This window comes from Procambarus clarkii, chromosome 37 (assembly GCF_040958095.1).
Source record: "Procambarus clarkii isolate CNS0578487 chromosome 37, FALCON_Pclarkii_2.0, whole genome shotgun sequence".
NCBI lineage: Eukaryota > Metazoa > Arthropoda > Malacostraca > Decapoda > Cambaridae > Procambarus > Procambarus clarkii.
In genome coordinates, this window is record NC_091186.1 from 26,892,661 (window position 1) to 26,920,114 (window position 27,454).

At 38.8% G+C, this 27,454-nt stretch overlaps 2 protein-coding genes across 5 annotated transcripts in view; one reads left to right on the forward strand and one right to left on the reverse strand.

The window, feature by feature from the left end:
- The first annotated feature begins 4,541 nt into the window (after positions 1-4,541).
- RpL40 (ribosomal protein L40) lies at positions 4,542-14,768 on the forward strand. Of its 2 annotated transcripts, none has more exons than XM_045754730.2 (5): positions 4,542-4,587; positions 8,212-8,314; positions 9,313-9,399; positions 11,996-12,122; positions 14,608-14,768. In XM_045754730.2, exons 2-5 carry the CDS (start codon positions 8,212-8,214, stop codon positions 14,678-14,680), a joined length of 390 nt encoding a protein of 129 aa, XP_045610686.1. In that variant the 5' UTR covers positions 4,542-4,587; the 3' UTR covers positions 14,681-14,768. The 2 variants fall into 2 exon arrangements, with proteins under 2 accessions (XP_045610686.1, XP_045610685.1); XM_045754729.2 differs by having other exon boundaries at positions 4,561-4,639.
- A 516-nt stretch (positions 14,769-15,284) lies between these two features.
- The window catches only part of FIG4 (polyphosphoinositide phosphatase FIG4), a 54,469-nt gene continuing 42,299 nt past the window's right edge, over positions 15,285-27,454 (reverse strand). For all 3 annotated transcript variants that reach the window (XM_069337337.1, XM_045754718.2, XM_045754721.2), the window contains exons 14-22: positions 25,698-25,824; positions 24,054-24,279; positions 21,358-21,493; positions 19,811-19,925; positions 19,585-19,670; positions 18,887-19,057; positions 18,026-18,202; positions 16,130-16,197; positions 15,285-15,645 (exon numbers count right to left, since the gene is read on the reverse strand). In XM_069337337.1, the coding sequence (XP_069193438.1) occupies positions 15,461-15,645; positions 16,130-16,197; positions 18,026-18,202; positions 18,887-19,057; positions 19,585-19,670; positions 19,811-19,925; positions 21,358-21,493; positions 24,054-24,279; positions 25,698-25,824 (1,291 nt within the window). In that variant the 3' untranslated portion in view covers positions 15,285-15,460. The remainder of the gene's footprint in view (positions 15,646-16,129; positions 16,198-18,025; positions 18,203-18,886; positions 19,058-19,584; positions 19,671-19,810; positions 19,926-21,357; positions 21,494-24,053; positions 24,280-25,697; positions 25,825-27,454) is intronic.

Here is a 27,454-nt window from a genome sequence, read left to right on the forward strand (position 1 = left end):
GTCCAACTGTCCAGACAGTTGAGGTTTGTCTCACCAAACTTTGCAGGACGACTGACAGGTGGTAGGGGACTGTCACATGTGAGTCGAGGTCGGCTCCATTGCAACCCTTTAAGGGGGACCAGCTTTCATTGCGATCTCTGTGAAGACCGAATTTGTGTTTTTTGTCCAATGTGCTTTCCAGCTGTTCATAATATTGACATGTAAAATGCACGTTTAAAGGCGGATTCGCCGCCTGAAGATGTCCCTCGTATACCATTTGCAGGAACCTCGTCCCACTTTCTTGCTGAATAAAATGATATGCCACTGCCAGATGCAAGATGAAAACAAATAACTTGTGTTACTCCCCATTTGCCAAGACCACGTAATAATAATTCACTGCATCGGGGGAGAGGCAGTCTTCTGTTTCATCTCCCCTATTTGCCCCATTTTTTCCCTCTCTTCCCATCTCCTTACCCATCCCTGCTCTCGCCTCTAACCTCGAACAGATAGACATTTCAATTTATATATAAAGTAAATGAAAAATGCGCAGGTAAACGGCGGGAGTAACTTACACACTGGACCACACATCTTTGATTTCATTTCCAACCAAGAAAATTACACGGGGGTTAGGGTTACAGGCTCTAATTTTTAAAGCATTTAACTTAGACGTACCTAGACCAGCCTATGACCGTCCCGTTATCTTGAGGTGATTTCGGGGCTTAGAGTCCCCGGGGCCCGGTCCTCGACCAGGCCTCCTTTTTGTTACACACCCCCAGGAAGCAGCCCGTAGCAGCTGTCTAACACTCAAGTACCTATTTACTACTAGGGACATCATGGTGAAAGTTTGTTTCCATTTGTTTCCGCCTCTACCGGGGATCGAACCCGGAACCTCAGGACTACGAATCCCAAGCGCTGTCCACTCAGCTGTCAGGCGCCTACGTGCCCAAGACCATTTCCCCTGCAAATCTGGGTGAGGCTAACCTCAGGCGTCTGGCCTTCAACTTTGGACAGACAGATAAACAGATAGACAATCAGACACTCACCAGGCAAGTGTCGTGATACATGTGCACCAGGCAAGTGTCATGATACATGTGCACCAGGCAAGTGTCATGATACATGTGTACCAGGCAAGTGTCGTGATACATGTGTACCAGGCAAGTGTCATGATACATGTGCACCAGGCAAGTGTCATGATACATGTGCACCAGGCAAGTGTCATGATACATGTGCACCAGGCAAGTGTCATGATACATGTGTACCAGGCAAGTGTCATGATACACACTTACCAGACAGTTCCAACATAACGTCATCAAATTCCTTGCCTTTCCCACTATATATTTGGAGGCGTTGTGCGTGGCAGTGAGTGCGCTCAGGGCGGACACAAAACGTTTAGCTGGACGGCTTCTGGGAACTGTTTATTCTGCTTGTGAAGCATGGCACCGGTGGCGGCTTGTTGCACCACGCCAGCGCTCTGGTGACCTTGAAGCATGGCGCTTGTGACGGCTTGTTGCTACCCACCAGCGCTGTGCTGACGTACACTCTTGTAGCCTCTCCATATGCCACAGCTTGGCAAATAAATAATATAATTATAATTTTATATTAATTTAATGGTATCAAAAACATTGAAGACAGAGGATGTGGCACAGAGAGGAACACGCTATGAGGATAAACTGAAAAAAAGTGTACTACACAACTTTGGAGACAGAAGAAATAGAAGAGATATGATCACAGCACACAAAATACTGAGTGGGGGAATAGGCAGGGCGGCATTGTGGAAATAGGCATTTTTAAATTTTGCTAGAAATTACCTAAATTACAGCCTCCCCAATAATCTGTTAGAATAAGGACCTGCCCGAAACGCTGTGCGTGCTAGTGGCTTTACAAAAATATAAAAACTTCAATGCTATGTACTCTTATAAACCCAATGTACCTTCTTGTATATATAAAAATAAATAAATAAATAAGGTGGACAAGGGCAGCTTCTTTAAATTGAAATAAAGTAGGACAAGAGGACACAAGTGGAATATGGAAACACAATTGAGGCGAAGAAATGTAAGGGAATACTCGTACCCTGTATGGCTGGCCAACAAGTGGAATGCACTAAAAGAAGAAGTTGTGAAAGTCACCTCCATCCCCAACTTTAAGGACAGATTTGACAAGATTTTGAACGTGGAATAGTTAAGCTTTAACGCAACAGGTACAACAATTAGGCGGGGCATAAAGAGCTAGATTTTTTATTATTTTCTACCACAGATGTTGCCATACATATACATTGCTAACCAGCATATATACATTTTTTTCTGTCCGTCATGGACAGAGTTAGAGATCTGTTAGACATATAGTTTAGTAATTTATTAAGCAATCAACCAATTGTAGTGCTTTTACAATGGCAATCACCATACTTAAATGCATACATTTATGTCTGTCCTGCACAGTGTTCAAGGCGTGTTCTTTTACTCATAATGTGATTAATGTGTTTTTTTTATACAAGAGTTCTTACATGTTTATTTATACAAGAAAGTACATTGGGTTTGTGAGAATACATAGCATAGTGCAGTATTTACACTCTTGTAAAGCCACTAGTATGTTAACTGACACTGTACAGCCACTAGCACGCATAGCGTTTCGGGCAGGTCCTTAATCCTAATTTTCACACATATACATTCCCAGGAAGCAGCTGCCTAACTCCCAGGTACCTATTTACTACTAGGTGAACAGGAGCATCAGGGTGAAATAAACTCTGCCACTTTCTTTCCGCCTCCGCCGGGGATCGAACCCGCACCCTTAGGATTACGAACCCCGAGCGCTGTCCATTCAGCCGTCAGGCCTCCAGCAGGTCAGCCTCCCCCCTATTACAAATTTGAAATGAAAAGGTAAACAGGAAATGCTGCCATGTGTCGTGTTGAATGATGGGTGTGAGGGTCCGGCGCCAGCCTCGCCCACCACAGCCAGCCTCGCCCACCACAGCCAGCTTCGCCCACCACAGCCAGCCTCGCCCACCACAGCCAGCCTCGCCCACCACAGCCAGCCTCGCCCACCACAGCCAGCCTCTCCCACCACAGCCTGCCTCGCCCACCACAGCCAGCCTCGCCCACCACAGCCAGCCTCGCCCACCACAGCCAGCCTCTCCCACCACAGCCTGCCTCGCCCACCACAGCCAGCCTCGCCCACCACAGCCAGCGTCGCCCACCACAGCCAGCCTCGCCCACCACAGCCAGCCTCGCCCACCACAGCCAGCCTCGCCCACCACAGCCAGCCTCGCCCACCACAGCCAGCCTCTCCCACCACAGCCTGCCTTGCCCACCACAGCCTGCCTCGCCCACCACAGCCAGCCTCTCCCACCACAGCCAGCCTCTCCCACCACAGCCAGCCTCGCCCACCACAGCCTGCCTCGCCCACCACAGCCAGCCTCTGTGTTAGACCTTTCACTGATTATGAGCGATTATAGATTATACAGGAAGAAGTCAAATGTGGTAAAAATACCTGCTTCTTTATTGACAGTAGAGGAGCGTTAGAGTCATTAAATAGCAGACGTCCAGTTTACCAGAATATTGTGATAGAGTGTAGAGAGAATATTAAGACATTATACAAAACTGGGTATAAAGTAAGATTCATGTGGATCCCTTCACATGTGGGAATACTGTTGAATGAGGCAGTTGATGAGTTAATGAAGAGAGCCAAGGAAAAAACTCTTGTCGATGTTGTATGTCAGATAACCTAAAAACAAATAAAGACAAGAATCAAGATGATCCAAGAGGATGAAGAAAAAGTTAAGAGAACGGCAATGGTGGACAGCAGTAACACACTTATGAATTACGCAATAATATATACAAATTCGTCCTTCACTTAAGTTAGAGGAAAGTCTACTTTGGAAGGATTCAAGTTTCATGAGATTAGAGTAGGATACAAATATATCTGGCAATACGGTGTTGATGTCAGTGAAAAAGATAAGGAGTGTAAATTATGTAGTATGTCGCACGCCCACACCTTAGAACATTATGTTCTAGTGTCAACAAGTATCAGTCATGGAACTTAGATAAATCAAACTTCACATAGATTACTGAAACAGTACAGCTGTGCTCCGTACCTAAGCTTAATATTAATAATGATAATAATAATACAGTTATGTGCGCTTATTCTGTTATGTTACAGCTTGCTTAAGTGGCCCGCCGAGACTCCTCAATTTTCAAATGGTCCGCTACAAGTCAAATAGAGAACCACCGCTGGACAAGAACACTTGCGATGTTTACAGAACCTCCGGCTGGTATTTTATTGAACATGTTTTACAGTAGACAGTTCTTTAACAGCATATAAATAAAACATGTGGCGTATGTATTGTTAATTTGCCATAGCACGATATGTTGGATCAAAAGCCCTCCAATACTGTTTAAAAATCCCGCCATGCGTCATTTGTATTCTAGGTTTTTAAATATAACCTGATACTGACAGCTGTGATAGAGAATTGTTTGTATTTAAATAAAAAAATAACATTATACTAAATTATAAATTGGTTATTTACTCTCGTTTAAAATTAATGAAAAATGGTATCCCTTGAAGGTTTGTTATGGTGAGCGAGAGGCCGTCCTCCTCCCACCACCCGCCGCAGAGGTGAGCACCGCCAGCTGGCCGCTCTCTAGTTTGTCACCATTGTCCAACAGCAGTTCGTATATTTATTATTTGCCACTCAGAAATTGATCTTCAGGAGTATTTGGTGTTGAGGGTTACAATATCCTGCGTGTACAGTTATTATTAGCTCGGATGATGACGGATATAAGATGACTACGCCTGTTGCTCCCAAGCCACGGCATTCTCCCACAAAAGAAAATGTCTTAGGTTTTTGCCTTTTCAAGTTACCGGGAGGCGAGTTAGGAAGGGAATGTCGGTTGTTGCATGTTGTTTGTTAATTGTAACGCATTTTGGAGTTAACTTGCCAGTTGTAATAACAGTAGATATGCCTTATAGGTCAGAGTTGATGTTGGCTTGCCGCTGCCCCTATTTCCAAAGTTGGTAATGTAAGCGCATAATAAATCAGGAGTAAATGGTAAACGCCATATGTAGTATACTTGTAAGAGTTTCGTGGTCAGAATACCCCCACTGTAGTATTTCAGGGGTAACGGGCAGTATTGTTGAATAGACTAATACCGTTAGTATTGTGTAATCTTCACTATAGGGTCCCGGTAGTATAGTCGGGTTTGTTCTCGACTCGGTCAAGAATTTGGGTTCGAATCCCGGGCAGGATAAATGGTTGAGCGCGTTTATCACCTAATGCTCCTTTCCACCTAGCAGTCAATAAGTACCCCAGAGAGTTAGTCTGTTTGTTATAGCCTTAGTGTTCAGGAGTAGCAAAATACCGGTTTTAAAATGCTAGTTCAGATTGTACACAGGCATTTCGACAAGGATCATTTGTTAATTTGTGAAAACTGTACATGTAACTGTTTATTTACCTAGACTGAACCCTACATTTATTAGCAATATTTTCTTTTAAAATTAAATCTTGGTCTTGAATTTATTTCCGCATCTATTTGAGCTAACTTTTCAAATATTGCTGTTCTATCCAATTTCTAAATATGTAATTTGTATACATGGTGAAAAATTTCACCAAGACCTGGGGCCAGATTAACGAAGCAGTTACACAAGTACTTACGAACGTGTACATCTTTTCTCAATCTTTGATGGCTTTGGTTAGATTTATTAAACAGTTTACAAGCATGAAAACGTCCCAATCAACTGTTGTTATTGTTATAAACACCCCTCCAGGTGCTTCGGAGCTCATTAACTGTTTAATAATTGAAAACAAAGCCGCCAAAGATAGAGAAAAGATGTACAGGTTCGTAAGTGCTTGCGTAACTGCTTCGTGAATCTGGCCCCTGGGGTACTGTGCTTGCATGGCAGGTATTCAAATAAAAATTAAAAAAAAAAAATGTATGTATGTAAATAGAATTGGCAAATAACTGCAGTGGCCCAGGAGATCAAATGGCGATGACCGCACGTTAACTGTAGGATGACGTATGGAGTGGAGTGCCGCAGGACTCTACAGTGACTGTTGTTTGTCACACGTAAAAATAATTTAGACAGGATCGACTGCTAAAAAGGCCATTTGTTTGTTCCAGCTCCCATAAACTTGATTTCTTCAGATTTGTACCTAGTCATTCATGCAGCAATCTGCAACTGTTGGCACAATTACTGGTCAAATACTGAACTGTATAAACCTAATGTGACTTCTCTATGGCCGTCCTCCTACCACTTTAATAGGTAGCGTGACAACAAGGAACTGGTCTGGTTACGCATTGACCACATGTGTTTAACTCTTAGACACTTGAGGGACAGTGCACTGCTCCTTATAGTCTTAATTACATGTTATGTAGTCATTTACCTTATGGATTGTCCTGATTTTCAGTAGTAGTAGTAGGCATCCATCAGTCTCGGTAGACTACGGAGTTGCGCACCGGTGTCGGCCTGGTCAGTATCCAGTATTTTCAGTATCGGTTTTGCTTTCCCAGTGTTTGTCACTTGTCCCTCGGTAGAATCCAGTACCTTTGGCATAGCTTGACTTGTATCTTTGCCCTTGTATTGGCATCCTGATTGATATCTAGGGCTGTTTGCAAATCTTGCAACACATTTGGTGCTAAATAGTTCGCAACTTCCAGGGTCCACCGGATGCTCGATGATGCAAAAATGTTTTTACAGTTAATTTGTTTTCCCAAGTTATTTGTTGGGTTCTAACTATAAATTTTGTCAAAATATTCACAAATCGTTCCTAGAGAATATATGTAAAATACTGTATTTATAATTATGTATGACAGCAATGAATATATGAATGTTTATGAGTAGTCAATGAAGTATTCTGGCATCATAATGTTTACTATTTGGAGATAGTAATAGTAATTATCAGGGGAAAGTGCCAAGCCATTACAACTATATAGCACTGGGAATGGATCAGGATAAGGATTTGGGATGGGATGGGGGGAAGGAATGGTACCCAACCACTTGTGGACGGTCAGGGATTGAACTCCGGCGCCGCAGACTTTGACGTCATGGGGCGGACAGTGCGGGCGAGTGTGCAACGACGCTTAAATGTGTATACTCGTTTCAGTTTTCTCTCCTTAATTCTTGTGCTACGTCGTTCGTTTTGGCATCATTGTGTTCACATTTAAATTCCCTGCAGGTGTATATGCATATACTGTACTGTAATGTCCAAAAGCCCGACGGGACTCCCAGCAGCAAAGCCTAAAGTTACCCGTGAACGAGTACCAATTTGCACACTGCAGCCTAATGTATATACTCGTTCAGTTTAATAACATCAATTTTCATGTTACATTGCTCATTTTGGTATCAAATTGTTCGCAATATGAAGGTGTGCCTTTTAAAACTAATCTCATAATAATAGAGCAATAACTGGAATTTTAACAAATATTTTAATTTTGGATGCTCATCAAAATTATTTATCTTTTAAGTGTTCTGACATCAATTTTCGTGTTACGTCACTCATTTTGGTATCAAATTGTTTGTAATCTAAAGGCGCGCATTTTAAAACTAGTCCCATAATAATAGCACAATAAATAGAATTTTAACAAATATTTTAAAATTTAGACCCAAAAAAATATTTATAATCTTTAAAGTGTTTGACATCAAGTTTTGTGTTACATCATTCATTTTGGTATCAAATTGTGCACATTCTGAAGGCATTTATTTTAAAACTATCCCGAGGTCGATCAGATAAAAAATGAATTTTATACAAATATTTTTGGAGTGTACACAAGTCCTGTCCACGACTAGGACTCTGGAGAGAAAAAAAATGGATGTGATCGATGTCCAAAGCGAGCGATAGTGTTAAGAGCAAAGTTATATTGTGCATCAATTAAATGCCCAACCACTTCGGATGGTAAAGAGTCTCCCTTCTTGTAGATCGGCATTTGATCCAAGGCTGCCTAAGTGGTTGGGCACCATTCCTTCCTTCCAGCCTATAACAAATCCTTATCCTCATCCCTTCCAAGTGCAATATAGGCATAATGGCTTAGTGTGCTCTCCTGATAATTACCTGTGTATGAGTTAAATCTTTTGATTCACGTTGAGGCTCATCCTCCACTTTTCTGCATTTTCTGCTGTGAGAGTGCCAAATATAATAGTAACATTGACCAGCCCATGCAAGAAGTCACTGAACAACTGTTTTAGGTGCAATACAGTACTGTCAGGCTTTTTAAAATGCTGTACTGAAGTATTTTTCCTTCACAGATGCAAATCTTTGTGAAAACCCTAACGGGTAAAACCATCACCCTAGAGGTGGAACCTTCAGATACCATTGAAAATGTGAAGGCAAAGATCCAAGACAAGGAAGGTGAGTGGTATGCATTATAATACAAGTCTTACAGTATTGTATACAGTACAGTACACAATACAATACTGTATTGCAATTCATTTGTAGGACTAATAAAAGTTTATATTGTGAAGCTTTTGTGATTTCAATGTTTATGGGAGATTTTGGTTGAAATTCATCACCTACAGGGAGCCGGTCGGCCGAGCGGACAGCACACTGGACTTGTGATCCTGTGGTCCTGGGTTCGATCCCAGGCGCCGGCGAGAAACAATGGGCAGAGTTTCTTTCACCCTATGCCCCCTGTTACCTAGCAGTAAAATAGGTACCTGGGTGTTAGTCAGCTGTCACGGGCTGCTTCCTGGGGGTGGAGGCCTGGTCGAGGACCGGGCCGCGGGGGCACTAAAGCCTTGAAATCATCTCAAGAAGATACACCAATGTGGGATGGGTAATATGTAAGAATTGGATTTGGGTACCAACTAGGAGCCTTCAAAATTCCTTGTAATTTACTAGAACTTTAGGTGTTGCATTTTTGGCTCCTTGTGATAAAATAAGTAATGTGTACTTTGGGGGTGACCTAGGATGCAAATTAAATTCCATCACATTGCTCCATAAAAAAAAATTCAGGTATCTCACTATTGTGATTCCATTGTACAATGTATTGTACTGTGTTATTCTTAACTTTGCTTCTATATCAAATACAGTGCATAGTATTGTCTGTACGTACCTGTACACTACAAGGAACTAATGGAAAGAAATGAATTTTTGGTGTAAATGGCTAAATCCAAAGATTTTAATGGATTGAAATACCATTTCTTGTGTATCATTCAATCTAGCTCAATTTGAACGGGTGATTTTGGTTCTCATTCCTGCATTTCACGTTAAATGGGGTGTAAAAGAGACTGCCTTTAATAGGGAGATTGATACTCTGTTAAAAGCCTGGTTATGCTACGTCTTTTTACACGTTTGATAATTTTGGTTTACATTTTTTTTCATGTTGGTTATCCTGCTAAACATTTCAGGTATCCCTCCTGACCAACAGCGACTCATCTTTGCTGGAAAGCAACTGGAAGATGGACGCACTCTGTCAGATTATAACATTCAAAAAGGTGAGTATTGTTTTCTTTTCATAAAATTAACAGTATTAATTTATGAAATTGAATTTTTTTTTTTTAACAAGATACAGGCCTCATTTCATATTCATGAATAAGGTCTGTTTCCTTGTCCAAAGTGAATTACAGTACAGTATCCTGTTGGGCTACTCATTCATTGGTATGTTTAAAGAGAAATACTCATACAATTTTATTTTTTATAAAGTTATTTTAAATAAAAACAGGAGACAAACTATAGTACCATATCCTTTGCAATGTTACAGATTTTTGAGAGACTGCAAACCTTCAAATTTATGTAATTTAGGTCTTCCAATGGGCCATAGAAAACATGTTCAATGAAGATGAGTTCCAGGCACTATGGAAAAACAAAATAAATTGAAACAATATAAAATGGTCAAATCACACTATAGAAAGAGAGCAAGCAAACAAGCAAAAAAAAATTTTTAGAAGTACTGTACTGTAATCATGTCAGAAGACCGTATTTCTGCAATAAAATAACTGCCAAAAGTGCAAGAAAAATGACAGGTTTGATAAAAAATAAACCTTTCAAACAAGCTATCACTTTTCAAGATATTACTTAGCACTTTTTAAGATAGTGCTAGTGCTCTCTTGGGTGGAAAATTGTTGCTTTAGCAGCTCCAGTCAAAGCTGGAGAACATGCAGATAAATTTTAGTAGCGTAATCCATTTCTTAAACTAATCTTCAAGTGCAGTTGGGAGGTATACATAACAATTTACATTTGGAAGATATTAAGAGGGACTACTGTATGAGCTCGGTTATCTGAAGCCCACTGAATTTGCGTTATCCGGCCAAAATTAAGTGGATAATTTACCGACAAACTTCGCCATATCCAAACAGAATTTCAGATGAGAGATTTGGCCGAATAATACAAATTGGCACAGAATCCAAGTCAAATCCAAATAATTTTTTGGCAAAACTTCATATCTGAACAGACATTTGGATGAGTGGAGATTAGGTTATGTAAATTTTCAAGAACTACACATTTCAAGATATAAATATCACACAGGAAGTGATCACAGTAATATCACATGGGAAGATCTACAGTATAACACGGGAAGATGAGCTACAACAAAGTAAGCTTAAGTTTCTTTTAAATTATATTATTTTTATTTTAAATTATATTATATATTATCTGTCTGCCTGGCTTATCTGGCAGAGGGTTCTTCCCATGTAGTTCAAATAAGCAAACTTAGACAGTAATATAATTCCAAATCTGTACATGGAAATAACTCCTTAAGAGACAAGGAAGGAAGTGTAAAATATCCCTGTTGAAAGGAGGTCCAATAGTTTTGCAGAGACAATTATATCAATATTAAGTGACCAAGACTTAAATTCTCTCCCTTCTAAATGTAAAGGGCGTATAACAGCCAACATTTCACTGTGTTCAGAAGGAAACAAAACACATCTAAAGGATACCTTATTGTTGACCAAACCACACGCTAGAAGATGGAGACGACGACGTTTCGGTCCGCCCTAGACCAAATAAATAGTCGATAAATGACCAATAAAGTCAATTGTCCGTCCTGGACCATTATCACAATCGACTTTATAACGGTCCAGGGCGGACTGAAATATTAGTCGTCGTCTCTGCATCTTCTAGTGTGTGGTTTGGTCAGCATTAATAAAGCCACGTGACTCATCGTTTGCATACGGATACCTGATTAATCGGGCCGTTTGCATCGGACTGTAAATAGTGGTCATAACAGCCTGATTGACCACGCCTCCTCGTAAGGCCTTGGTCAGAGATGGCCATGGAAACAGATTCCTGGAATCAACAACAGGTACACAAATTGGAGGGTGGAGAGCAGAAAAGGCTCTCCCCATAGCCACAAGATGAGAATAATAATTACAAGCTAACTTTTTTCTTGCCATAAGAGATGTATATAGATATATACGCCACAACGATCACACAAAAACTGATCCAGGTGTATGGAAAGCCACATGTGAAAAATAGAATGCTAAACGCGTTTATGGCTCGACTTGTCGTCTTCAGAGCATTTTTAGGAAGAAGCATATTTAGCTTCATTCTAAAAATGCTCTGAAGAAGGAAAGTCGAGCCAAAAATGCATTTAGCATTCTTTATTTTACACGTGGTTTTTCTGCATAGATGTGTGTTGGTATATATGTGTATATAGATATATGTGTATATAGATATATATGTGTATATAATTATTTATTATATATATGAGAGATTGAGATTATGGGGATTTAAAAGTACAAATTCCTATTTAGCAACTATTACACACAGAAATCACACTAACATGATGCATCAAATGAACAAATCTACAAGGGCCGTGATGAGGATCTTCGTCACGGCCCTTGTGGATTTGTCCTATTTAGCAATCTTTGATCTGATGCCACTGTCACCGGAGACCCTGCCCTTTACCTGACTTGTACCTTCTCGATAATAATGGGTAGTACTTTGATGATAGAGGTTCATGTAGATGAACTAAGACTTTTATTTCAAAATGTGGATGCTACTAGAGAAAGGAACCATAAATAGCAGTAAACCCTTTATTGTCTGGTGTTGCATTTTCTTGGGCAAAAACAAAATTAATGTTGACATTTACAGAGTCCACACTTCACCTGGTTCTGCGTCTACGTGGTGGTGTCATTGAACCTTCATTGAAGCTTCTAGCAGAGAAGTACAACTGCAACAAGATGATCTGCCGTAAATGTTATGCACGTCTCCATCCAAGGTACAGTACTGTATAGTTTTAAACTCGGTTACATGACCAGTCAGAATTGATGTACACTATTGTATAAAGAGTTGGAAGCCAATCATGGTCACATTTTAAAGGAAATTGAGGGATTAAGTAATTCCTGACTTTATAGCTTCCTTGGGCTGTTGCCGTTTCCTTGTAGTCATTGGTAGTTGTGAGGCTTTCATCCCATTTTATTTTATGAGCATGGTTGCTTAAGATAAAAAAAAAATTATTTGGCTAGAGCAGAGCTGACTTCACAAGCCAATGTTTGTTTTATGGCTGTACAGTCATTTTAAACACTACCTATTGCCTGCTCAGTGTCCTTGGCCCTAAGCCAAGCCAGGTTTTGTATTTATCACTTAGCGGTATGGCATCATGCCACGTTCCCCTAACCTAAACATTTCGGGCTCCCTCGGGCATTCCTCGGTGACACACAAAATGTTTGCTATTTTTGCTCTATCCAGTTTTCTTGACGTCTACGTTTGTTCTGGCAATATTTCTTATGCTCGCTGGGAGGTTGTTGAACAACCGCAGACCTCTGATGTTTATACAGTGCTCTCTGATTGTGCCCATAGCACAGCTGCTCTTCACCAGTTCTATTCTGCATTTCCTTCCATATTGTTCACTCCACTCCAGTATGTTATTTGTACTGTGTAGATTTGGGACCTGGCCCTCCAGTATTTTTTCCATGTGTATATTATTTGATACCTCTCATCTCCTTTCTAGGGAGTACATTTGAATAGCTTTGAATTGATCCCAATAATTTAGGTGCTCTATAGTGTCATTCTTTACTGTTTGAGTGAAGAGGATGTTTTAGCTTCATAATGTTAATGATTGCTGGTTTACATTTCATTGGTACATTAAGAATATTGGGGAAATACTTAACAGTTTTAATTAATTCGGTCATGAATGATTTAATTCCATTCAGTCATGAATGCCTTAACATATGAGAATTAATGATAATTTTTTGATTGCTCCCAACTACAACTTTAAGGGAGCCCCACACTTTCTGGGGTGCAGATATACAATTGCTCCTCTATTTACATTTCTTCCTAGTGGTGTCTAAACCGGTCTCTGGATGCCCCCCCCCCCCCCTTGCATATTCATCGGCTTTGTCTTTGACCCTTCGTCTTGATGAAATGCATCATATGGGCTTACACCTTAACTTGGGAGCTTTCATTCATCCCCATTTCCCAGAGCCTGTTTGTAGAAACCTATGCTCAGTCATGAGGCCACTGTAATTGGTAATGCTTTTGGTAATTTGCATTGACCCTGCAAAGCTTTCTTTCACATTTGTATGGCATCTTGAATGGTACCTTTATTGACGGCCCTTTCCTGCTTGCTCTCCTTTAGAGCTTTTTTTACTGCAGGGATTGTGCACATTTGCAGTGTTCACTTGTATTGGGCTACAAGAATTTTATTGCAAATGTTTACTTGTTACTGTACTTGACAAAATGATATTTGTGACATGGCGGGATTGATGGTTAACTATTATAAGTAATGTTTTCTCAAATGTGGCCTAACCCTATAGCCTTCCTGCCACAGTAAAAATAAAAGGTGGGAAGTGTCTCCTGGCTAGGTTACATATTGGCCACATTTAACCCACTAGCAGTTGCACACCAACCAGATCATATTGCACACTAACCACCTCATAGAGTATCTTAAGATTTTCAATTATCCTGAAAACTGTTTCCCAATTAAGTCAATGTCCTTCAGTAAAATCCCAGGTAAATCTGATATCTTTGGCATTTCTTAGTTTAGCTGTGAAACAAAAGTGCATTGAAACATTAAAATGTTTCATAATTTCTACACAGCCTTTTAAATTTAAATGTGACAGCCTAGGGATACTTGTCTTGACTGGGTACCTTACTTTACTTCTTATTGATTTCGGGAATCAACGTCTGTGATCCGGTCTCTGACCAGGCCTGGTTGGTTGATGGTCTGGTCAGCCAGACTGTTGGATGCGGCTGCTCGCACCCTGGTTGATCAGGCATCCTTTGGATGTTTATTGTTCTCTCTTGAACACCGAGGGGTTGGCCAAATGTCCCTTTATGTAGTGGAAGTGTGTTGAAGTCTCTTGGGCCTCTGATGTAGAAAGTTCTGAGTACCTACGCTCTTCTACAGGGCTATTCTGCACATCCTGCCATGCCTTTTGGTCTCGTGATGTTATTTCTATGTGCAATTTGGGACCAGCCTCCCTCATATTATCCATGTGTAAATTATGTATCTCGCCTGCATGCTAGAGAATACAAATTTAAACATTGTAAATAGGTCCCATTAATTTTGATTTATTGAGAAGACAATACAGAGACTATTGTATATATATGGTTGATTTTCATGATGATACATTGAAAGGTTCCCTCTACAGAGGTGTTTTACCCGACACACTACGATGCTGTGAAATTCAATCTGACGATAGCTTTTTGTTAAGCTTCGCTGACAAGTGGGATATTTTTTAAATATTGGTATATTATTTCAGAGCCACGAACTGTCGCAAGAAGAAGTGTGGGCACACCTCCAATATCCGACCCAAGAAGAAGATCAAGGGTTAAATACATTGATAATATTGTTACCAATGAGATCTGGAGATAACACTTAATTTGTGATAACTAATATCAAATAAAGCAAGTCTCCAGTAAATTTTCTTTTAATATTTCCTCTGGTTATTTAGGTGGTGAAATTTATCCTGTTTCTAATATCCATGGGAATTTTTAGTCATTTATTTATTATCTACATGTTTTAAATACTAGTGAACCAACTATTATATTGTACTTTGCTTAAATAATCATTGTGCTTCCATTTACCTCAAACTGGATTGGCATATCCTTGACTTCCTATCCGCTTTAAAAGATTTTGGCAATTATTGTCACACCATGGTCAGAAATCTAACCAACTGTACACCCACCATTTTAATTGAATAGTTATTCTATGTTAATTTTTAGTTTAAATGTAATGCCCATATTTGGGGATTTGTGTATTACATATTCTTAAAGATTTGCACATGTAGTATTGGTATAATTTCCAGGGACAAATGCCATTCCATCTATCTGATATCATCCCATATGTTATGTATGAGCAAAACCACCGCAGATTGTGGCAGTTACACTAAAACGAAACAAAAAATTTCAATTTACTTTTGAAAAGTAAAACAAGCCATTATGTCAAACTTTATTTGTGATATGTACATTAGAAAATGAAGCTTAACAACTTGCTATCTTTGGTATTTTTTACAAATGGAATGAATAATTAGTACACAGTAGAATTAAAGCTCGACAGTGAAATTATTAAAACATTAGTGCATTTAGCTACTCGTTACATCGGTTTAAATTTTTCTAGGAGAAACTAGCAAACTTTCTGTACATGAGAAGATCCCTATTTGCTGGTGGCTGAGGTCCTTTAGTTGCCATAGCAACATACCTGCTGTATATGTCTCTTGAGCGTCTGGCAACAGTAGGTGGGTCAGTTTCTACTGAAGAATCGAGGCAAAAACTTGATCGCTGAATAAGTACTAAAGGTGCTGTAAAATATAAACAGGGATGCATCAGTAGTTTCCCATAATTCACAATATAGATATCTATATACAATATTAAATTTGTCCCCTCAGTTACAGGCTCTGCTTGGTTGTGCAGGGCTATACGGAGAAATGGCCGCAATCCATACCTTTATAAGCTATGTGAAATATATATATACAAGGGATGCCTTATGCTTTCCAAAATGTGATTTGCAGTGGACTAGGAAGGAAATAAACTGACCTGTCATACTATATAGTTGTGTACTCTCCATTTTGGTTCCGCCTTTAGATTAAATATTTACTGTGTCTTTTGCGCAATGTGGGTAACAACAATTTCCCTTATGGCTTGGGTGCATTAGCATTTAGCTTGGGAAGCTATTGAAGAGACTTTCCCATGGTAAGTGCCAAGGATTTAATGAACTTTTATAAAATTTTGTATGAATGCTCGGTATGTAACTCGAGGCTGTACTTAAAATGGGTCATGACTCACCTGCAGTACTAGTGTTCTGGTTCATCTTTGTCACAGGACAGCTTGTTATTCTGTAAATCTGTTCATACCTGCAATTTGAACACTGCTTAATTACTATGAATAAAATTACCGTAACCACACATTATAAATATATAGCATGTATGTACTGGGTGGTGTATGGATAATGTTGCTAATACTGTATTTAGTAACTCCTATTGTAGCGAGTACATGGAAGCATTACTTAAAACAGATTGCAGTAGGCTGAAAAATAATTGGCCAACAATTTCTTGGTGACCCAGAATATGGTATCTGCCTCAGCAGGTAGGTCAAGTATGTTTGAGACAAGAAAATACATCTCGGTGACAGTAGCTTAGGCTATTTCTTATCACCCTCACCAGGTAGTCTTTACAAACCAGCTTGACTGCATACTTAAAATATAGTACTGATAATTTATTACTAATTATTTATAAGTACTGATAATTTATATTAAAAATTTCAACTTGTCTTGGCCAAATATTCTTTGAACACATTGGAAGTAACAGATGTTGTTTACCTAAACATAGCAAGGTGAAGAGAGGCTAAATTGATTGAGAAATTAAGTTTAGTTTTGTGCAGGAGGGACAGAGAACCACAACCAGAGGAGCTGAGCTCCGAGAGTGAATCAACGTGTATGCACCTGTTCCCAAAACCCCCACATGTCTCCCTCAGTTACTGGAGGCACTGCTTTGCAAAGTGTCAATCGATACAATATACTAAACTGTCCAGTTGTAAAGTCTTTTATGGAATTAAAAGGCCCATCCTCATGAAGGCCAAAGTCCTCTCCATGTACACGCCAACCCAGTTTGCAAGTGAAAAATGGTTTACACACTACTCAACTGGTGGCATTCGAACAAATGCTTCGTTGACGACTTTTGTTCGAACCAAAACAATGTAAATGCTTCTGCCACATACTACAAACAAATAATAACTAAGAGAACCTAAACCCCTAACTTAACCTAACCAATGCCTAAATATTCACAGTATACTAAACTATAACAATATTAATGTATATACTGTATGAGAACATTCCTATTTTGAATGAATAACATGCTAAAATTTATGAATGCTTCTTTAGAGTCGATTGCTGGATGGAGTGGACTTGGTCTGAGGACGGGTTGAATTAAAATGCTGTATTAAATTTTGGCAGTCTTGCTTTTCATAGGAAGGGAAGATTTGACATTTAGCTATATTTCTTAGACATATGCAAAATTAAATTTTTTAATTGTTGCCAATGATAAAACCCAAGACACAATACTGAAGATGAAGAAATGCCAACTAGTATTTTTTTGTTTTTATGTTTTCTTAAGAGGAAAAAAATCGAATTTAACAATACAAATAACACCACTTTTATGCAAATATATATGTGTAAATAAACTTTAATATTAAGAAGTATAACAACTATATTAACCTAGCTTATCCTTGGGACTAATAATTTTGAGGTGCTTTGCTGCTTTTTCTCAATAGCCACACTGAAAAAATATTTGAAACTAAATCCCTCCTGCAGTTAAATTTATGAGACATGACCTAATGACAACCAAATACTAGTAATGTTGATCACTGCTTATTGCAAGACACACTCGGATCTTAGTCTTGCACAAAAAGTACAAGACTTCATGCTCAAGGTTGACCTTTACTCTGCAAAAAAGTGGGTCAACTAGTAATTTCCATATTGGCTGTGCAGTCAAAGCTAACAGGTTCTACATGCAGTACTGACAACATATGACAATACTGCAGTACTGTTTTAAAGTGTAAATACAGATACACTTGAAAATAGGATTGTCATCCATCAGTGTCCTGAGACTGATGGATGCCTACTACTACTACTACTACAGTATATATCAGACAAGGATGAGCTAATGAGTTGTATGGCATACTTACCTCTTATAAATGGTATTGTCAGTTCTTGAGGGGTCATGCAGGTAGTCACCATATGTTTCAGTCATTGGTGGGAAGAATGATACTAAGGAAAGACTAGGACTATTATCACCATCATCATCACTTGCTGTACTCACTACAGATAATTCATCATCATCGCTTGCCTCGCTCTCAGTTGAACTGAAAAAAATTACCCAAAATATTAATTTTAGTCCACTTAATTTTGGTAAATTTTAATCAGTGAATACTTATACAGATTTGTAAACACCCTTTCCTTAAAATAGAAGTGTAACTAATAGTCAAGGTCTATCAGTAAATCTATAGGTCTATAGTAAAAATAGAAGTGTAAATCTTCATCAAAGGCTCTGAATGTTGTTGTTCAATCCCATGTCTTAAAGTTATTTATATAGGAGTACGTACCACCTCTAGTGCAATTGTAGGAACCCATATCAGAGCCCCTGAACACCACTGGTTACTGCAATATTCTTGTGTGTATATTACAATTTATTTTTATTTTTAATTTATTTATATATAAAAGAGTTTTTACATTCTTGTACCGCCACTAGCATGCATAGCATTTCGGGCAAGTCCTTAATCCTATGTTCCCCGGAATACGATCCCACCAAATTGTTTAACAACCAGGTGCCCATTTAATGTTGGGAAAACATAGGCTACAGTTAAGGATTGACGCCCAGTAACTCCTCCCCGGCCAGGATATGAACTCAGGACAAGCGTTTGCCAAACGCCAGGCGAGTCTTAACCACTATACCATGGGGACTGTAAATAGGAGGCCATACTATTATAATAGGAGGCCATACTATTATTATTATATTCTTTATAATGCATAATGCAAACATAACTAACCTAGTACCACTAGAGGTTGTGGAAGATGTAGAGGCTTGACCTGTCATGCCAGGGTTTTTTGGCGAGGGCGAGCCAGAACTCTGGTTACGTGACAATTCTTCTTGCCGCTTACCCGGGCGGCGACGCACACTAAATGGGCTTTCATCAGTGGTAAAATTTGGCATGTAGTCTCTATAAAAAGATAATTTTGTCAGTACTTTTATAAAGCACTAGGACAAAGGTGCTCTAAGCATTAAGTAAAATATAAAGCATATACTATACAAAAATCAATCCCCGGAAGTAGACAGGCAGAGCAACAGAAAGAAAGGAAGACAGACTGGGTGGGAGGGGAGGCCATAAACAACCTGTGAAAGGTGGGCGGGATTACCACTCACATGAGAGCGTGACAAATACTTGTAAGTGTACTGTAGCGTGCCTCAGAATTTCTTTTCTTTGGTGTTGCTATGTGGAAGTTTAGTAGGCTTCTGCTATAAAACTTTGTCCATAAAAATAAAACTTTGCCATTATAATAGGAATTTACTGGAACAAATTTTCATTCTTAAAGTATTTTAATTTAAAATTATATTTTCAGAAATGGATTCTTATTGACATCAGGTTATGCAGCATTGTCAGAAGTGGGATAAAATATATTTTATAATTTAATTAAATTTACTTTATCAAAACAACATCCAAGATCAAGATCTGGCTGTAATACATACCTAACTGAGTGACTCATGTGGTAGCTAAACAATTCTGATAAAATGCAGAATTCTGATGGCCGATGATGGTCCGTGTACAGATCAACCTGAGGATTATGAGTTGACAAACTACAGCATATACTTACATGGCACGGGCAAATTTATTTCACAAAAAGCAGTAATTTGCACATTTTTAAACATTCAAAACACAAGGGAAAAATTATCCATATTTCAGTTACTTATTTACCTTTGGCTCTTTTGGGGTAACAGGTAATAGGAGGGCTACAGATTTTCTGGCTTCTTCCACTGGTAAAGGCAGTGTCTCCATAACCTCCGAGTCCCACCACTGACTTGTACTTCGGCTGATTAAATAGAGAGAAAAAAATTCAGATCCATAATTGCTTAACATTTTATGTGATAATGAATACATACACAAAAAGAAATACTGTATACTGTATCGTGATATGCCTCATGTGGAATGGAAAGATAAATAGGAAACATTAATTTCACATTTCGCAAAATTCAAATAAAATATCTGTACTGTAGTGGAACCTCAATAGTCTAGGTCACAGGAGCCCAGAAACTATTTCCCACCAGAAGTTCTTGATAATTGAAATCTGTCCAGATTATCAAGGCAGTCGCCACAAACTAACTTGGCAAAAATAAATCACTGAGTAATGAAGTGCCTTGTTCTGTGTTGCATCTCAATAGCTCCTCTCAGCTTACATCATCATAACACATAGAAACTTTTAGCCCTCAAAGTGAAGTTATCATCATATGTTGATTTATACTATTACTGTCTACATTTTACATAAAAAATGTATGTATATCAAAAAACACGTGAAGTGTACAGAACCATCCCCTATGTAGAACTAGCCACTGTTTTTTTCCCAAGATATATTACAGGACCATTTACTTAAATTCCTGTCATGGTATGGAAAAAAGAAGAGCATCTAGTAGGTGATACTGTAGTTTAGAGATGATCAAAGATACTTTGGCTATTGGAGCATTCAAAGAGCATTAGCTCAGAACTGCACAGTGCAGTGTATTAAAACTATAACATGTAAGTCCAACTGGTGCATTACAGGACAACAGTGAGAGAGTTTGTGAACTGACTGGAGTTGGACACACAGCTGGATGTGGTAGTGTCATTTTCTGGTGGTTAGTGTAGGTGGCCAGGTAGTATGTGAGAGTCTTCATTGGTGGTCACTTGTGATGCTTATACACACTGCAGGGAATGTTCAAGTATCCCAGCAGGGTCATTCAAGTGCTAGAGGTAGACAGGATAATACTTGTCCCAGCCTGAAATGACCCCCAAGAGGTTCAATCTCTAAAAATGAAATTTTATGGAGTGAACTTCTAGAGATCATTTTGAGTTGGGACAAACTTTACCCTCTCTACTCCTAGCACTTGAATAATCTGAAGGGATGCTTGAATATTCCCTGTAATGCTGTGTAGCATGCTTACCCATGTATTCAGTACAGTATTAGTATTCAGTACAATTCTGTTCATGGTTATGGGAGCAACCAAATGTAAAAGCTCAGAAAAAAAAGTTGCTCCAGGACTACATTGCTAAATTCCAATAAAAAGCATTTACATTTTGGTTAAACTTTTGTCCTTCAAGTTTCAAGGCAACATGCCATAGCATTCTGGAGATACTGAACAGCAACATGTCAGAAGGAAGAATGCAAAAAATATTAAATGGTACAACCAAGAGATATCCTAATCAGGGAAATTGTATCTAATGTTATGTTAATACTTAATATTAACATACATACATTTTGAAAGATTTACCTGTGACATGGACGAACCCCTCGTGTCAGAGTGTGGTGTAAAAGGTAGTCGGAGGATAACTCCCAGATGGGAACTGGTTCTTCACGAGGAACATAAACACCCAGGAACAAATTTATTGCATTTTGCTTCTCGGTATCTGCCAGTTAAGTGTTCAAATTAGTAAAATAATTTTACACAACTAAAAGGAAATAAGTGTCCTTAAAATGATCTTGTTCTACCATGTTAATGAAAAAATTAAGCAATATAAATTCTTGCCTGTGTCATAAAAACAAAGGCAGATTACTATTCAATTGGTTCCTCAATATACCATACTCGAGCATTAGCGTCAATTCTTCTGCTTTAATATCACCATAAAACCAGAGTTAAATGTACAGTAATGAAACGCCATTTTCTGGTGAGCCCCGTTGGCTCCCTGGAGCTATCGAACTGATATATGCTATATTAGTCTGGCTTCAGTCACATGCAGTTCTGCCTACCGGGAACCATGAGCCAGAACCTGGCTCCCTCAAAGAGGTGCAGGAAGCAATGGCCTATGAAAACTCCTCTCTTTGAGAGTAGAGTGGCTCCTCCGTTTATGAATTTAATTCGTTCCCAGAGATGGTTCACAAGCTGAAAATTCATAACCTGAAACAAATTTTCCCATAAGAAACAATGCAAATTTAATTAATCCATTCCACACTCCCAAAAATATTAACTTCAAAATACATTTTATACCTAATTCACACAAATATTTAGTACTATAGTATGTACAAGTTTTAGCTTACCTTTATTGATGACTGTTGTTGGCGTATGGAAGACGGTGAGGAGGGGGAGGAGGAGAGGTGTTACTGCTTGGAAGGGGAGTCCCTTTCAATTATAACATCAGGCAGTGATGACTTCTCTGGGGTACTCTCTCTCTTACGTTTTGCAGGCATACCACTAGGACCTGGTTGTGACTCAATACTTGCTTGTTTTACTAAGAATCTGTCTAAAGGTACTTGTTTTTCCCTACATTTTAACACTTGTCTGTAGTGAGACATCACAGTCATTTAAAAAGTCAATGTAAGAGCCTGCTACAGCTTCATCTGGGTGAGTTTTTTCAACAAAACTTTGCAGTTCTTCCCATGCTGTAATTCACTCATTTTCTTAATGAGGAAGGGACATCTCTACTCACAACTATTTTCTTAGGTTGAACCTTACCAATGACTTTCTTGGGACCCATGGCGTGATATATAATAATTACTTTTATGTTCAAAACACCAAAAAGCTGAAAAACAATGAAACTCTTTACAAAGAATTCAAGTGTGCTAGTCACTAAGCGGGAGGCACTGGTAAACTGAAGCGCAGGTGACCGTACCACCAGGAACCAAGTGCTAGGTCACATATATGCATATCAACAAACGACATTACCCGAGGCAAAGCTCGTAACCCGATTCAAATTTTAAGAAGAAATTGGGCTCGTAACCCTAAAAGTTCTTAAATACAGGGTAGGGGCATTCGTAAGCCAAGGTGTCACTGAATATTCATGTCTGCCATCAACCGGGGTTAGGCACCCAGAAAGGTAGGCATCCCAAAACAAACCCCAACTGGTAAAAAATTGCAACCCAAGACCAAACAGAGCCCAAGAAAAACAATGCAACAGGCAAAATGTCATCAAACAGACATGCGTTCATTACATCCAATGCTAGTTTTATAGAAGAGCCGAATGGTGATTCCTTGATGCTAACAATGGAGCAGAAAGAAAACAGGTCCCAGGGCAATACAAGCCTTACAGCAACCAGGTAACGAGTTGCCAAGACCCTGGAAGAGCCCGGAGCCAAAGTATCAGCCCATGACACGTTAAAAAACCCACATGACTCGGTGGTTTAACCCTGAATGGCCCCAACTACAAGGCCTTGCAGAGGAGTCAAAGACTCCTGCACTACCTGGGACAAGGCACTCTACACGGTAGCCTGGCCTCTTAGGGGCGAACTCCCGAACTCAGCAGAAAAAGAGAAGTTGCTCTGTCAGAACAGGGGACAATGCTAAACAAGTGCTTAGGGAAGGGCTACCCTAAACACATTCAGCTTCAAGTGAAGACTAAACAAAGTCCATGCAACAAGTAGGGCTTGAAGCACACTCATGAAGCAAATACCAAAGTCCGGAATGATATTCAAGCAAATGGCTCCCAGAGCAGTGTCCAAAGGATGGGCTACACTTATCTTGAAAAGAGGTTGAACTCGCTACAGCTAGTAATTCAGGGAAGTCTGAATTCACAGACCTCAGTGACTGGACTGAGGCAAAGATGGTGTGGAGGCCTGGAACTCCCGATGGTGCTGCCATCTGTAGACATCCAGTCATAACATGGGGTATCAACCTTGTTTCCAAGTGAATCATTTGTGAAGTCATCTGACTGTTTCATTACTTTATTTTCCTCGAACCTTGCAGTTGCCTGTAATGCTTGGCTTACTTTGTGTTTTCTCACTGAGGCTGGTTGTAACAAACCCCCGTTCCCTGTGTCTCTGTGAGGGAGCACAAGTTCTGTCTTTGGTCCCCGGTGGGCCAAACAGGACTCCTATGGCTGATGGTTTGGTAGCAGGGAGCCATCTCGGCAAGATAGCTTCAGGGAGTCACCATTGAGCTCCTCCATAAAGTTTCTTTAATATGATACAAATATATATATACACAATATAATTTAATTACATATAGTTACATAGAACAAATATTTAGCACTGCACCAGAGAAAGTATTGCTATAATATCTGGATAATGTTTGCATGATGTCATTTCCTTGGCTTGTCCATGGTGCAGTCCGTCGGTAGGTTTTGATCCTATGAACCAATTGTGACCCTCCATACTGCAGAGCAAGGGTGTCTCCGTGATCCTCATACATTTCTTCAAGCATTCGGACACAGTCACTATCAAACTCCAGTGAAGGCCGTTCAAGAACACCAAGTGCATAAAGCTGAAATACATCAATTAATAATTAATACGAATACACCAATGTTTCAGTCATTCTTGATCTAGATGGGTTGAATAAAAACTACCCTTCCCAGTAGTGTGGTACTAATGAGTTTGAGCTAGTTTCAAGAGATTCAATCATTTGTTTACATTGTTTGGAGAGTTTGGCAGTTTTTGATGCTTCAGTTCTTTTTAAACCCAGCAGTGATCTGTAATACTTTACTGATTTTATGGATGCTTTCCCAGTGGGGGTGGCAGAATGTCACCTGGACTCTCTGCATCTGTGTGGGAGAGCCAGGGTCTGTTTCTGGTCCTCAGTAGGCCAAATAGAACTCCGGGACTGATGTGGCTTAGTAGTTGGGAGCAATTTCAGTAAGATAGCTTCAGGAAACCAGAAGGTGCTTCCCCAGACAAGGGGAAATTACAGTGTAGATAATGCAATGCCATAACATCTTTGATTAAGCCAATCAGCCAGTATTGTAATGACCCGTGGCTTGGAAACACTATTACAGTATATCATTTTTGGTAACCTTTTGTATGCTGTAGTTTCAAGCTATCAATATTTGGTAATAATACTTGTATGATAATTTGTTGCATTTTAGTATTACTGAATTGTAAAAGTTTTATGTATTTTACTAATATGTACTTGTCCATATCGTTAAATTTCCTGTGGGTAAGGACTATATTATGGTGAACGAAAAACAAAACAGAAATGGAAAAGGGGTATGTTAAATGTCCAACATACCAACAAAGTTTTTTCTGCATACCAATAATCAGTATTTTATGATCATCAGTTGCATTATGTGGTGAAATAAAAAGATTAACTTTTGGCTGTTCTGTGTATGTACAGTATATGCTTTTATATTTTTAAATAATAGTATCTGATAATATAGTTTGTAAACTATTATGGACCTATTTAGGTTTGTTTAAAAGTTTATAGGCACTATAAATAGTTTTCTTATATTCGGAGGATGCTGCTAATACAGCCTCATCCCTGTGTTTGCTCTTGGTGGCAGCTTGGGGTGACTATTCTCATGTAATACAATTTCTACTGAATATTTTGAACAAAACACAAACTGTTTGAACTATTTACGAATTTGTTAAGAGTGAGGGCTTATTGTATTCATAAACCCTGAATATTATGCTGTAAATTCTTACCTTTGGGAGCAACTCAATGCATTTGGTCAGAAAAATAATTACCCTCATATTACTAAATAAGTAATAAAAAAAAATTGTAAATAATATAGTACAAATTGAAATACAGAAAATAATAAAATACATTACAATTTTACAGTTATACATACGTGCATATAAATGTACAGCATAGTATGGGTACATGGTAAAGAACAAGTGCTTGTGCTCTAGTGTTCAACTGCACATTAAACTATGTATAAAAGAAAATGCTAACACAGCATAACTAACCTGAAATGCAAGGGCACATTTTCCAAGGCAGAACTGTGCAGTATTTGTCCGATCAAGACAATCTACGCAGTTTACTCGTACAACTCCTGTTTGTAATCGACCGTGACGCTCACTTAGTGTAAAATTTCTTGAAAAACAAAGACAGTATAAATAAAATTTCTCTTAACTTTGCGTATGAATAATAGCAAAAATTTGTTTAATCTTTAACTACTATTGGTGAAATTAGAAATTATGAAACAAGATACAAGTGAAAAAAGTTTGAAGAAGGAGAGGGGACTAAGTTTAACATTGGGATATGTTCCTTGATATTCTGTGTCAAACTTAGCTGCCACACAATACAGACTGTTATGAAGAGCTTTAACCTTGAACATACGGCTATCATTAAAACTGTCACCTCTCTTGAGTACAAAATAAAAATCTACATCTTTTCTGGTTTTATGAGTTATAGGCAGAAGCTGGCTGGTGGGGTCATGGTATCGTTCGACATCATACTGAAGAGTGCAGACATTGGTGTGGGAGAAAAGTCCTTTTTGTTTGTTTCACTTATAGGTTTACACAATGTATGTTTGTGTTGAATAACTTAATTTATGTGCACATAATTGAAAAAACAGTGATTAAGACTTGCATTACAGACCTACACTGTAACATATACACCTATTGTACATACATTTGTTCCTGACACAGCTTCAAGAAAGTGTCTTGCAATCCACTCTATTCCCGCAGTTCTATCTGGAAATGTTGTCCAGGAAGGGATTCAAACACTGGCAGGAAAGACCTAATTGAGATTTGACAATAACTACAGGCCTCTCTTAAGCAATTCCAAAATACTAGCAGTCTTCTTTCATGGGTCTTCGTTAGCTCCATTGCCTCCATACATACATACATACATACATACATACATACATACATACATACATACATACATACATACATACATGGATGTAGTATAACTATATTTATATCATTTGTATCAATACTAGACAACAACTAAAATCAACATATGATGATAACTGCATTATGCTGGGAATCAACGTATGATGATAACTGCTCTTAAAGAGTTAAGACCTCATTAATATTATCTTTGTTATACCCTTTCATTCATTTGCATACTTCAAATCATGTCGTCTCCATACTCTTTGTCTTTCTAAAAAAATGTTTTTGGGTTAGCCGAGTGGCTTCCTCAAGCTAGCTCACTGAGATGCAGACACAAATCACAATACTGTAGCATGATACATCAAATGAACAAATCCACAAGGGCCATGATGAGGGTTCGAACCTACGTCCGAGGAAATCCCAGACGTGCCTTAGTCGACTGTGCCACAACATGGTCAAAAGAATTGACCAGTTTCATAAATAATTTTGTTTACTACATACCTGTACCTGTATTTCTGCCTATGTAATTATATCCTTTCTGTAAATAATCTTTTCACATGCTTTGTATTCTAGTTCCTTATCCATTTTCTGGCCTCAATCATTAATTTTAAATTCATAAAATTCACTTCTTTACATCAACTGCTTTTACCATTTTATTGTTCTATTAAATAGTTATTATTATTATTCTGGCAGTTTGTACCTCTCCACACACTTTAAACAATCCTTGAATACATCCCTAATGTCACTAGGGATTACTTTGTTAATACAGTAGTGTCCTCCTCCAAGATCACTGTCAACTCTTCTTGTGTACAGTACTCATCTACCAGCTTTTGCTATCTTTATTCCTTAACATTTAAGCTTTCACATCTCAGATCCTTGTGATG

Excerpts from the sequence above, each read along its gene's own strand:
- RpL40 (XM_045754730.2), top strand. The coding sequence starts at position 8,212 with ATGCAAATCTTTGTGAAAACCCTAACGGGTAAAACCATCACCCTAGAG. Across the intron at positions 9,400-11,995 it reads AGATTATAACATTCAAAAAG|AGTCCACACTTCACCTGGTT; the intron begins GTGAGTATTGTT and ends TGACATTTACAG. Across the intron at positions 12,123-14,607 it reads TATGCACGTCTCCATCCAAG|AGCCACGAACTGTCGCAAGA; the intron begins GTACAGTACTGT and ends ATATTATTTCAG.